The sequence below is a fragment of the Pristiophorus japonicus genome, chromosome 12 (genome assembly GCF_044704955.1).
Source record: "Pristiophorus japonicus isolate sPriJap1 chromosome 12, sPriJap1.hap1, whole genome shotgun sequence".
NCBI lineage: Eukaryota > Metazoa > Chordata > Chondrichthyes > Pristiophoridae > Pristiophorus > Pristiophorus japonicus.
Window position 1 is genome coordinate 98513739 of NC_091988.1, and position 13195 is coordinate 98526933.

Sequence of the window (13195 nt, forward strand, 5' to 3'; positions counted from 1 at the left end):
GAGGCCTGGAGTAGGATGGTCCAGAGTCGACCGCCTTTACGTGTCTCGGGCGTACGTTTCCTGCGTCCCGGCGGCCTCCATGCGGCCGGTGCCGTGTTCGGACCACCACCTGGTGTGGGCGGAGCTCGCTTCGCTCCGCGCGAGGACGGGGTCCGCGTACTGGCATTTTAATAACCAGCTGCTGGAGGACGAGCGGTTCCAGGACTCGTTCCATCGTTTCTGGGCCGACTGGAGAAGGAAGCAGGGGGGCTTCCCCTCCTTGAGGCTATGGTGGGACGTGGGCAAGGCTCACGTCCGCGTCTTCTGTCAAGAGTACGCGAGGGGGTCGACCAAGAGGCGGGCGGCCAGGGTCGGGCACCTAGAAAAAGAGGTGCTCGACCTGGAAGCCCGTCTCGGTCAAGTCGTCCAGGACCCGGCCCTGCGGACGGTGTACGAAGCGAAGAAGGCCGCGCTGAAGGACCTGCAGCTCGTCAGGTCCCGAGGCGCGTTCGTGAGGTCGCGGATCCGGTTCCTGCGGGATCTGGACCGCGGCTCCCCCTTCTTCTACTCGCTGGAAAAAAGACAGAGTGTCCGTAAGCAGCTCTTGACGCTGCTGGCCGACGACGGCTCTCTTGTCTCGGATCCGGAGGGCGTCAACAACGGGGCCCGTGAATATTACGGGGCTCTGTTCTCTCCGGAGCCATCCAGCGAGGAAGCGCGTAGAGTTTTGTGTGAGGACCTGCTGAAGGTCGGCCCGGAGGGCGCCGAAAATCTGGAAGCTCCGCTAAGCCTGGCGGAGCTGACCGGCGCCCTCGCCCGGCTCTCGAGGGGAAAAGCCCCAGGGCTGGACGGGCTGACCGTGGAGTTCCACAGGACATTCTGGGACGTCCTGGGGGGCGACTACGCGCGGGTCCTGGGGGAAAGTCTGGCGACCGGGGAGATGCCCCTCTCTTGGCGCAGGGCAGTCAGCGTCCTACTGCCTAAGAAGGGCGATCTCCGCCTCCTTAAGAACTGGCGCCCGGTCTCACTCCTCAGCATGGACTACAAAATCTTCGCCAGGGCGATGTCTGCTCGCCTTGGCGCCGTGCTGCACCACATGATCCACCCCGACCAGTCCTACACGGTCCCGGGCCGGACAATCCACGATAACATCCATCTGGTCCGGGACCTCATCCATCATTCCCAGGAGGCTGGTCTGTCGGTCGCCTTCCTATCTCTCGACCAAGAGAAGGCGTTCGACAGGGTGGATCACGACTATCTGTTCGGAACTCTGCGCGCTTTCGGGTTCGGGACACATTTCGTCGCCCGGATCCGACTTTTGTACGCCGCGGAGTGTCTGATAAAGGTTAACGGGTCCTTGACGGCGCCCCTTCGCTTTGGGAGAGGGGTGCCCCAGGGATGCCCCATGTCCGGCCAGTTATATGCCATCCGCGTGGAGCCATTCCTGCGCCTCCTGCGGACGAGGTTGACGGGACTGGCTCTGCAAGGGCCGGGCGTGGAGGTCGTCCTCTCGGCTTACGCCGATGATGTGCTCTTCGCGGTAGAGGATCCCGCTGACCTGCGGAGGATGCGTGAGTGCCAGGAGATTTACTTGGCCGCATCCTCTGCCAGGATCAACTGGGAGAAATGTTCCGGACTCCTGGTGGGTCAGTGGCGGGTGGACTCCCTGCCGGAGGAGCTCAGGCCTTTTGCCTGGAGCACGACCCATCTCCTCTATCTGGGAGTCTACCTTAGCCCCGACGAGGAAGCCTGGCCGGCGAACTGGCAAGAGCTGGAGACCAAGGTCGCCGCTCGCCTAGGGCGCTGGACAGGACTGCTCCGAGTGCTGTCCTACAGGGGTCGAGCGCTAGTCATAAACCAGCTGGTGGCCACCATGTTGTGGTACTGGCTGGTCACTTTGACCCCTCCCCCTGCGTTTGTCACCAAGATACAGAAGAAGCTGGTGGACTTCTTCTGGAACAACAGGAAGCACTGGGTCTCTGCCGCGGTCTTGAGTCTCCCGCTTGGGGAGGGCGGTCAGTGTGCGTCAGCACCCAGCTCGCGACTTTCCGTCTTCAGACCCTGCAGAGATACCTTTACGTCGAGCCCCCTCCCAGGTGGCGTGCTCTGGCGACGTATTTCTTCCGCCAGCAGCACGGCCTCAACTACGACACGCAGCTCCTGTCTTTTACAAGGAACTCACCAGGGTCTGGAACAAAGTCTCCACCAAGCGCAGCTCTCCAGCGGCTGGAGTGGCGGCTGTCCTGCAGGAGCCGCTGCTCGGGAATCCGTACCTCCACGACCGAGGTTTTAGGTGGGGGTCGGACGAGAGGGCTGTGACTGGTGAGGTGACCAGGTCAGGGACCTGCTCGATGGCGGAGGAGCAGGCTGGATGGCACCAGACACGCTGGCGCGGCGCCTAAATTCCGCCAACGTCCGCCGCGCGGCCGATGCCATCGAGTCGCTAAAAACAGCTCTGGGCCCTGACTCCGTTAGGTGCATCGAGGAGGCTCAAGCACGTGGGGAGATCCCGTCCGAACTGACCCCCGTCCGGACGGAATTCCTCATCGGCGCCAAACCCCGGAACCTCCCTCGGGAGCCGGCGCCTCACAACTTGAGCCACCTCGAGGAAATCCCCTCCGTGCCTTTCAGTTCCCCGCGGAGAGGTTTCCTATACGGGCTGCTCCTGCACACTCTCAACTTTGCCATCCTCGCCTGCCGTCCTGACCCGCCATGGCGTACCATCTTGCCGTCCGGAGGAGGCGGGGGTCCCCGATGGAGGGCACTCTACGCGGGAGTCCTCCCAGTATTTATCGGGGACTTGGCCTGGAGGGTGGTGCACGGAGCAGTCCCGTGCAATAAATTTTTAAGCCGGTTCACGGGCTCCCAGGCCGCCTGCAATTTCTGCAGTATGGAAGAGTCCGTGTTCCATGTTTTTATGGAATGCGCGAGGTTGCAGCCCCTGGTTTATTATTTAAAGGGGCTGCTCCTGAAATTCTGGCTGCACTTCAGTCCCACACTCCTGATCTTTGGACACCCTGTGCGGAGGGGAGCGGGTAGGTCCGAGGGCCTCCTCGTAGGGCTGCTCCTGGGCACGGCCAAGAGTGCCATCAGCCGGTCCAGGCATCGGGCGGTCGAGGGGGTCGTTCAACCTGACTGCCTGCCTCTCTTCCGCGCGTACATCCGCGCCAGGGTGTCCTTGGAGATGGAGCACGCGGTATCCACCGGTACGCTCGCGGCCTTCCGCGAGAGGTGGGCACCGGAGGGACTGGAGTGCATCGTCACGCCCGGCAACCAAATTTTAATTTGATTTTATGTTTTAAAGTTTAATTTGTTTTAATTGCCGGTGTTTTTTAGTGTCCCCCTCCCTTTTATAGGGGGCACTTGGAGAAAAAAATAAGATTTTAGTGCCCAAAAAAAAACTTTAAAAAACTTTTTAAAAAAACACAAAAAAAAGGGGACTTGGAAATGTTTGGTGCGCCCCCCCAGATCGGGGGGACACACCATTTTATGATTTAATGTTTTAATTTTTTCACAAAAATTGTTCTGGGGACATGCACTCCAACGTCCATCTGTTCCTCTGCTCTTCTCAGTGTCCAACCATTTAATGTGTATTCCCTTGTCTTATTAGACCGCCCCAAATGCATTACCTCACACTTCTCTGGGTTGAATTCCATTTGCCACTGTTCTGCCCACCTTACCAGTTCACTGATATCATCTTGCAGTCTACAACTATCCTCTTCATTATCAACCACATAGCCAATTTTTGTATCTGCAACCTTCTTCATCATACCCCTTACATTCAAGTCTAAATCATTGGTATATAACCAGAAAAGGCAAGGGACCTAGTACTGAGCCCTGCAGAACACACTGGAAACAGCCTTCCAGTCACAAAAACACCCATCCACCAGTCAGACACGGCCTTCCCTTAACAAATCCACACTGACAGTTCTTGATTAATCTGTGTCTTTCTAAATGAAGATTTATCCTGTCCCTCAGAATTTTTCCAATAATTTTCCCACCACCGAGATTAGGCTGACTGGCCTGTAATTACTCGGTCTATCCCTTTCTCCTTTTTTAAACAATGGTACAATGTTAGCACCATACCTGTAGCCAGGATTGGAAGCAGACTAAGCTCTCTATTGACCATTTACTTGATCAAGTGACAAGAGAACTGTTTTAATCACTCCTCTCCTCTGCTCTCTCAGTTGGACAAGAGATCCCATTGCACTGTTTCGAAGAAGAGCAGGAAAGTTATCCCGGTGTCCTGGCCAATATTTATACCTCAAGCAATATAACAAAAACACAAATGATCTGGTCATTATCACATTGCTGTTTGTGAGCGCTTGCTATGCGTAATTTGGCTGTCGCGTTTCCTACATTACAACAGTGACAGCACTTCACAAGCAGTTGGTTGGCTGTAAAGTGCTTTGAGATGTCCGGTGGTCATGAAAGGTGCTATATTATTTCCAAGTCTTTCTTTCAAGTCCCCTCCAACCCGTTGAGTCTCTGTTGCGCACTTGCTCGGTTTGTGTGTGTTTGATTTTAAATCTCCTGCGCGATCGTCGCGCGCGCAAAAGAGCTGCCGTCTTCAGTCGCGCGAGCGGCTCGACCCGGTCGCCATGGTAACAAGCGTCCCCTCCCGGCCTATCCCCTTGCTCGCGGGCGGGTGGCGCGCGCTCTTTCAGCCTGCTCAGTGAGCGCGAGAGCTTTCCGTTAGGCAGCGCATGCTTTTCAGGCGCGCGCGCGAGCGAGCCGAGCGAGCCGCAGACACGGGCCAACGTGACTCTGGCTTGGCGTGTCGCTGGTACTGAGTGTGGCCGCTGCGGCGGAATGAGCGAGAGCGAGAACGGAGACGAGCCGGGTGAGGCCAGGCAGTAGTCGAGTAACCAGCCACCTCCCACCACCAGTATACAGCGAAACCTTGCCTCAGAGCCAGGGACACAACAGCACACTTCAGTGCCGGGTCAGTGAGCGATAACACTTGTCCCTCCCTGCGCGCGTGCGCGCACACCGTGAGAGAATTCCATGCGAACCGGCCGACTCTCGGGCTTGTCCAGCACCGTGCGAGATGTGGACACCGACCGAGGAGGAGAAATTTGGCGTCGGTGAGTTGTGGTTTTTTGCTGGGGTTTTTAATTTGGAAAAAAAAGTGAGAAAGACAAATAAGCATCTTCTTAATGTCATCTCTTTCCCCCGCCCCCCCCCAACCAGTGGAGTGCTGACTGTTATGGGGGCTGCAGGAGGACGCAGTGAATAACACTTCGTGCTTGCGATCATTCCACGGGTGATTTTCTGCAAGGGGCATTAGACGGTTGCAACTTTTAGTGCAAAGGAGGATGGCTTTTGACGGTGCAGTTTCCCCCGCCCACGATGATGGGTTGAAATGGTCTGCGTTGAGACTGGGGTTTACAGACAGTTGGTTGCAAGTGTTCAAAGTCGATGACAGCTGAGTCTAAATATCGCAGAATTCAGCTTCCATGCGCAATGCATTAGACATCCGTGACATAAACTGTTGCGTGCAATGTGTTTAATAATCGTTGGCGTTGCTTTTGCATACATTGCTGCTTTCATGTTAGGGATTTTAATTTTTGCAACGTAGGTTGCAAATATAAATTCTGTCACCTGATGGAGCTTGTGTTTTGCTCTCTCTCCCCCCCTGTTGTTGATTTGGTTCTGTATGATGTTCCGGGCTAGTCAAAAGTATCATATTTCGATGGAGGGCGCTGTCATTACGTCCTGACAGAATGCACCTTGCAGCGCACACATGGATCCTGTTGGGGGTTTAAAATGGCAATGGAGAGCATGGAATAAGTGGTGCAGCAAGCAAAAACGCAGGTCAACAGCGAATGTTGAGCAATTCTTACAGCCCATATGCCATCTGCTCTACATCTGTTCAGCCATTTTAGGCATGGTAGCAATATAATATGTGCTGTGATTTATTAAGCTGTTGAAATGTTAGCAACTTGATAAAATCACATTCATGCGAAGGATATGCCATTGCAATTGTTTTGAAGCAAAGTTTATAATAACGCTATGCCTTGCATCTATGATTCTAGTTCTGTACGTAGGATTTGATATCATTTGGTTGATACAGTTTAGAGTACTGAGCGGGATCTAACTGAAGCTACGGTATGGCATAATTTATAATTGTAACGAGGGAAAACTCTTAATTTTATTTACTTAATACCAACATTGTTGTATTTACGTTTTAGAGCTGCCAGTCACCATGTGGGAATGACTGGTACCAATAGATTTTGGTAATGCCCGCTTAGTTGACTGACAGCTCTGAATGGTAAACAGAAATTTTGTATGTGTGCACGTTGGAATTTGATCGCCCATTCAAGCTTGTTTGTGGAGGAATGACATTAGGTTCCCGTTTACAACAGCATTTTAGATGTGAACTATTTCCTGCATTTGCAGAATAATCAGCAGTTGAAATGTTCCTTTCACAATTCATTGACATGGATCTGCTTTGTTTACTGGTTATCCATGTAGAGTGCATCTGTCTAAATAAGTTACGTAGGTAGAAAATGGTGGCTATCATTCATGTGCTTTGTTGATCCACTCCTGACACCAGTGGAAGTGTGTTCACATCAGTGAAGTGTCATTTGTAGAGGAGTCTTTCAACTGCCATTATCCTTCAAAAGACAGGAAGCTGTTCACAGGTCAATTTTAACTCCATGCACCACAGAAGCAAGTACAAGTACTTTCCTTCCATATAGACACCCAAATTCCCTTTTTAAATAAAAAATAAATGTGCCTTACATCTTCAAAATTATTTCTGTTTACAAGCTGTTCCCACAGCCCTAGTACTGGTGTTTGAAACGGGGTTTATTGATTTCAGATCAGCATTTCCCTGAATTTCCCAGTTTAAGCTTGCATTGTTCTAATGGATAACAGATTTTCTTGTGCTTTGTGTGAGACATATTGAGGTGCATTGGTTTATTTGCCACACTTTTCTTGCATCTGTAAGGCAGTTAGTGATGCATTTTTTGCTCCACAATTTTCCCATTCCTTTCACTCCTGAAGACATTTACTCCTTGCTGGCTTCAAGTTCCACAGGTGCCAGATGCCCTCTGGTACTTCTTTCAAGTGGTTATTATTCATGGATGAGTTGGGAAAGTGACTGTCCATGTTTGGCATTGCAATCAAATCTGATTCTGTCTTTATCTGGTATCGAGACAATAGCACTTCCAGCAGGGGTTGCTGTACAGCAATGAGGAGCAGGAATGCTGACCAAATTTCCTAACCAATTAACTAATTATGTTACCTTAACACTGACTGAAATTAAATAAGTCAGAACCAAATAGAGCTCAACTCTCGGATCTTCCTGGTCTGGCTAAACCTGATGAGCCATCAAAGGAGCTTTTCTGATGGATTTTTAAAAATGATAGATTGATTAAAATTAGTCTATTTACCGTTCTAAAGAATAATTAATTAGCAGTGGCAGAAATCACAGTGTGAAATACCACAGTCAATGTGTACATTTCTTTTTTAAAGCACACTGGAGCACTAAGATCCTGTGCCACAGAGTGGTAGAATATGAACTTATATCTTCACTGTTCTCACATTGAGTCCCCAAGTTGGGCCATGGGGAGGTGTTGAGCAGAGACTAACTGTCCCATGGAACGGGTGGAGAATGAGAAGTAGAATCATCTCAGAATAATTCTTGAGCACCTACCAATAGCCAGTTCAGAACATCGCAGGTGACAACCTGGGAACAAGTAGCTCACCTAGCCTTTTGGTTGCAAGTGATGCATTATGTATGTAAGGAAGAAAATAAAGGAACATTCGGATGTGGTGAATGCTTTACTGTGTAAATATTTTAAATACAGGAAGCACAATAAAGATGCATTGAGCAAAATTATGGTCTATGTAACATTCCCAGTCTTTGAACCTTGCACCCACAAAACCCACACAACTCCATTCTATTTGCATTTACCTTTCTTTGTTATTGGTTTGTCCTGTTTGCATTTCATGAGTTTGGAAAAGGCTGCTTTTAGCAGTGTTGCCTTTTTGGTGAATAAATCATAAACCAGAACATGAGGATCTTTTATCTGCACTTTGAGATATTATTAGGAATAATGGTTTAAACTTTACATGTGGCCCATGATATCAATTGTGTAGACCCTGAGCAGCCTGTGAATACAAAAAACTTCTGCTGTAGACTATTCCGAAGGTCACAAAGCATATGCAGATGAGGAAGGTCATCCAGCACATCTTAGCACATCTATTCAGAAAGAACCTACAGATCCTCCATCACAGGATCCAACTGTTCCTTAAATGATTCTACCACACTATTCAGAAGTCCATTCCACCTGTTAGTTACTCTTTGTGTGAAGAAGACTTTCCTGATCTAATGTAGGCTGAATATAAATACTAACTGTACAGTTGTACACTCTCCTTCCTAGGTATATTCAAGTTACATTTCTGATGTGTAATACTTTACTAAAAAGCTATTTGGTGGAACATGTGGCTGTTTTGTTTATGGGAAATTATTTTTTTCCCTGGTACTGTTTAATAGAATAGGATGGTAAAACAAGATGCTGTTTCTTTAATGAGCTGAATTAAGGAAAGTGTGTGCTGCAGGGCCTCATTAAAGTGACACTTTCACACTATTCACATTAGGATGTAGAAATAAGTATAACCTTTGGTGAATTTATATTTTAATCATCTTGGCACGTAGTTCCTAGCTCTGTACAATTATGGATGTATATTTATCATATTTGCTTAGTTTTTGCATTAGTGTAGATACATTTAGGTGGACTTTTTGAGACCAAAGAAAGATCAGCTAGCCTTATTGAAAATGATTGCTTGCAAGTTCTAAGAATTCATATATTATAAAATATAGTCTTATTTATCTTATTTCTAGTGCATATTTGCAATGTTCTATATAACTGACCCATAGCACTGCTCATTGAAGGTCAAACGATTTATGGTTTTATAAGGACAAGAGCATTATACCATGTAAAGTATTATTCTGTGACTAAGATGGATATGTTTCCTTTTGAAAGTTCTAATTGATGGAAATAAACACAATCTGAGGGCAAACTAGATTTAAAAGGGAAGTGTGAAGATTGGAAAATCCTTGTAAAGGTACTCTAGGTGGGAGAGAAAAAAAGCAGGCCAAAATGACTGCCTATCCTTTCTCTTTCTATATAGTCTTGAGACTTTGAAGTGTGATATCTGAAGTGTTGACAAATGCTCCCAAACTTTTATATGAAGAAAAAAACAGGATGATATAGTATCTTGCAAGACATCTATAACCAAATGGCATAATTCACTTACAGTTTTGCATCAGAAGATTGTAAAGAGGAGCATCTAAAATTGGGATAGCACAAACCACTATTCATATCCAACATTTTCCTTATTTGGATTGACAATTTAGGCTTTAGGGTGTTTGTAGGTGAAGTAAAGGTTTTCACCACTGTTGGAATGGAACAGCACCGGTACATTTGCCCAGGGTGGGGTGGGGTGGGGTTAATCACAAAGGATGACCTTTTTAAGAGGATTGAAAAAAACATCACTTTGCATATTGTGATATTGGAATGTCAGTCATATTACCCCTACTGCCCCAATTCATTTGTTTGTATATTTGATGTGGCACACCCGTTAAACAGCATTTTGCTTTTCCCAGCTGGACGCCATGTTCTACCCTCATATTTGAGTTGGCTTTCAACTGAAACATTCTTTAAAGCCCTCCTTGAAAGTTTTAACATTAGCACATTATCTGCGTTTTTTTTAATTTTCTGTCTTGTCAATTGTTTAAATCTAAATGCTACAATAAAATTGCTCAAGGACATGTACAATTGTTGATGAGCATGGCCAGTGCCTGTGTCAGTCGGCAAAACATGATACCAGTAAATGTCAAGTTTGCTCAGGTTTTTGCTTATACACTCCTGTTGAGATCACTATCAAAGAGTATAGATGATAATTCAAGACAAAATAAACACATCAAGCATCATGTCCAACTGACTGCATGCAGTCCATACACCTATTCAAAGCAATTGTCAGTTTTAAAGGATCCTGTACAGGTACTGCAATCATTTCCTTGTTGTGCTACTGCAGCCAACTAAGATAAGTTTATCTTTTATCACCTGTGGTAAGAGATCAAGTTCCTCCATACCGAGAGGGGCCAAGTTTGACTGACAGAACTTTGTGGATCCTTAAAAAGCATGGAGAATTCGAATATCTCATTTGTGGAATCTTGCTGTGTGTTGTGTTTGCTGATATAATAGTGACTGACTGAACTTCAAAAATAATTTGCTGCATGTGAAGCACATCGAGACATCCCGAGAATGTGATAAAGCGTGATATAAATGAAAGATCTATAAAATGAGAGAAGTTCACGATGCAAGGCTGCCTCTGTTGAAGCAGTATGCCCAGGAAAATGGTTGGCTGCAGCCTGCCTGCAGGATAGCAATCTGAAAGTAGGCATTTGACATTTCATTGCAAGTATTTAATTGACAGTTTTCGGGGTCCAGCTACTGGTGCAGAGTGCTCCCATTTGCTTTATCCTCAGTCTCTCGGATACTCAAAATCCATCATTGCAGCTCATTTCAAAGCATCATCATCATCATCAGCTGCAACAAGCCTCATTGGGAGGTGAAGCAGGTCATGACATTCATGGTGCTCTTTTCCAGATAAGCTTGGGCAAAAACTTCCCACCACCTTTCGCTGCTTTGCTGTCGTTCAGCAACTAGTATGTCCCTTGCAGGCAGTGGATGGAATCACAGCAGATAACTAGCTGCATGTTCTCAGTCTGACTATTTGTGCGATCCCTTCAGCCGGCCAGTGACACAGTCGACTTGGTTCATAAACAGACAATTAGTTTAGTGGAGGAGGATTTTCTGGAGTGCATAAGGGATGGTTTTTTAGACCAATATGTCGAGGAACCAACTAGGGGGGAGGCCATCTTAGGATGGGTGTTATGTAATGAGAAAGGATTAATTAGCAATCTCGTTGTGCGAGGCCCCTTGGGGAAGAGTGACCATAATATGGTGGAATTCTGCATTAGGATGGAGAATGAAACAGTTAATTCAGAGACCATGGTCCAGAACTTAAAGAAGGCTAACTTTGAAGGTATGAGGCGTGAATTGGCTGAGATGGATTGGCGAATGATACTTAAGGGGTTGACTGTGGATGGGCAATGGCAGACATTTAGAGACCGCATGGATGAACTACAACAATTGTACATTCCTGTCTGGCATAGAAATAAAAAAGGGAAGGTGGCTCAACCGTGGCTATCAAGGGAAATCAGGGATAGTATTAAAGCCAAGGAAGTGGCATACAAATTGGCCAGAAATAGCAGCGAACCTGGGGACTGGGAGAAATTTAGAACTCAGCAGAGGAGGACAAAGGGTTTGATTAGGGCAGGGAAAATGGAGTATGAGAAGAAGCTTGCAGGGAACATTAAGACGGATTGCAAAAGTTTCTATAGATATGTAAAGAGAAAAAGGTTAGTAAAGACAAACGTAGGTCCCCTGCAGTCAGAATCAGGGGAAGTCATAACGGGGAACAAAGAAATGGCGGACCAATTGAACAAGTACTCTGGTTCGGTATTCACGAAGGAGGACACGAACAACCTTCCGGTTATAAAAGGGGTCGGGGGGTCTAGTAAGGAGGAGGAACTGAGGGAAATCCTTATTAGCCGGGAAATTGTGTTGGGGAAATTGATGGGATTGAAGGCCGATAAATCCCCAGGGCCTGATGGACTGCATCCCAGAGTACTTAAGGAGGTGGCCTTGGAAATAGTGGATGCGTTGACAGTCATTTTCCAACATTCCATTGACTCTGGATCAGTTCCTATGGAGTGGAGGGTAGCCAATGTAACCCCACTTTTTAAAAAAGGAGGGAGAGAGAAAACAGGGAATTATAGACCGGTCAGCCTGACATCGGTAGTGGGTAAAATGATGGAATCAATTATTAACGATGTCATAGCAGTGCATTTGGAAAGAGGTGACATGATAGGTCCAAGTCAGCATGGATTTGTGAAAGGGAAATCATGCTTGACAAATCTTCTGGAATTTTTTGAGGATGTTTCCAGTAGAGTGGATAAGGGAGAACCAGTTGATGTGGTATATTTGGACTTTCAGAAGGCGTTCGACAAGGTCCCACACAAGAGATTGATGTGCAAAGTTAGAGCACATGGGATTAGGGGTAGTGTACTGACATGGATTGAGAACTGGTTGTCAGACAGGAAGCAAAGAGTAGGAGTAAATGGGTACTTTTCAGAATGGCAGGCAGTGACTAGTGGGGTACCGCAAGGTTCTGTGCTGGGGCCCCAGCTGTTTACACTGTACATTAATGATTTAGATGAGGGGATTAAATGTAGTATCTCCAAATTTGCGGATGACACTAAGTTGGGTGGCATTGTGAGCTGCGAAGAGGATGCTGTGAGGCTGCAGAGCGACTTGGATAGGTTAGGTGAGTGGGCAAATGCATGGCAGATGAAGTATAATGTGGATAAATGTGAGGTTATCCACTTTGGTGGTAAAAACAGAGAGACAGACTATTATCTGAATGGTGACAGATTAGGAAAAGGGGAGGTGCAAAGAGACCTGGGTGTCATGGTACATCAGTCATTGAAGGTTGGCATGCAGGTGCAGCAGGCGGTTAAGAAAGCAAATGGCATGTTGGCCTTCATAGCAAGGGGATTTGAGTACAGGGGCAGGGAGGTGTTGCTACAGTTGTACAGGGCATTGGTGAGGCCACACCTGGAGTATTGTGTACAGTTTTGGTCTCCTAACCTGAGGAAGGACATTCTTGCTATTGAGGGAGTGCAGCGAAGGTTCACCAGACTGATTCCCGGGATGGCGGGACTGACCTATCAAGAAAGACTGGATCAACTGGGCTTGTATTCACTGGAGTTCAGAAGAATGAGAGGGGACCTCATAGAAACATATAAAATTCTGACGGGGTTAGACAGGTTAGACGCAGGAAGAATGTTCCCAATGTTGGGGAAGTCCAGAACCAGGGGACACAGTCTGAGGATAAGGGGTAAGCCATTTAGGACCGAGATGAGGAGAAACTTCTTCACCCAGAGAGTGGTGAACCTGTGGAATTCTCTACCACAGAAAGTTGTTGAGGCCAATTCACTAAATATATTCAAAAAGGAGTTAGATGAGGTCCTTACTGCTAGGGGGATCAAGGGGTATGGCGAGAAAGCAGGAATGGGGTACTGAAGTTGAATGTTCAGCCATGAACTCATTGAATGGCGGTGCAGGCTAGAAGG

General features: G+C 47.4%; 1 protein-coding gene across 5 annotated transcripts in view; it reads left to right on the top strand.

Moving 5' to 3' along the window:
- The first annotated feature begins 4714 nt into the window (after nt 1-4714).
- Nucleotides 4715-13195, top strand: part of dock3 (dedicator of cytokinesis 3) — a 1878236-nt gene continuing 1869755 nt past the window's right edge. For all 5 annotated transcript variants that reach the window (XM_070895785.1, XM_070895788.1, XM_070895786.1 and 2 more), the window contains exon 1: nt 4715-5066. In XM_070895785.1, the coding sequence (XP_070751886.1) occupies nt 5030-5066 (37 nt within the window). In that variant the 5' untranslated portion in view covers nt 4715-5029. The remainder of the gene's footprint in view (nt 5067-13195) is intronic.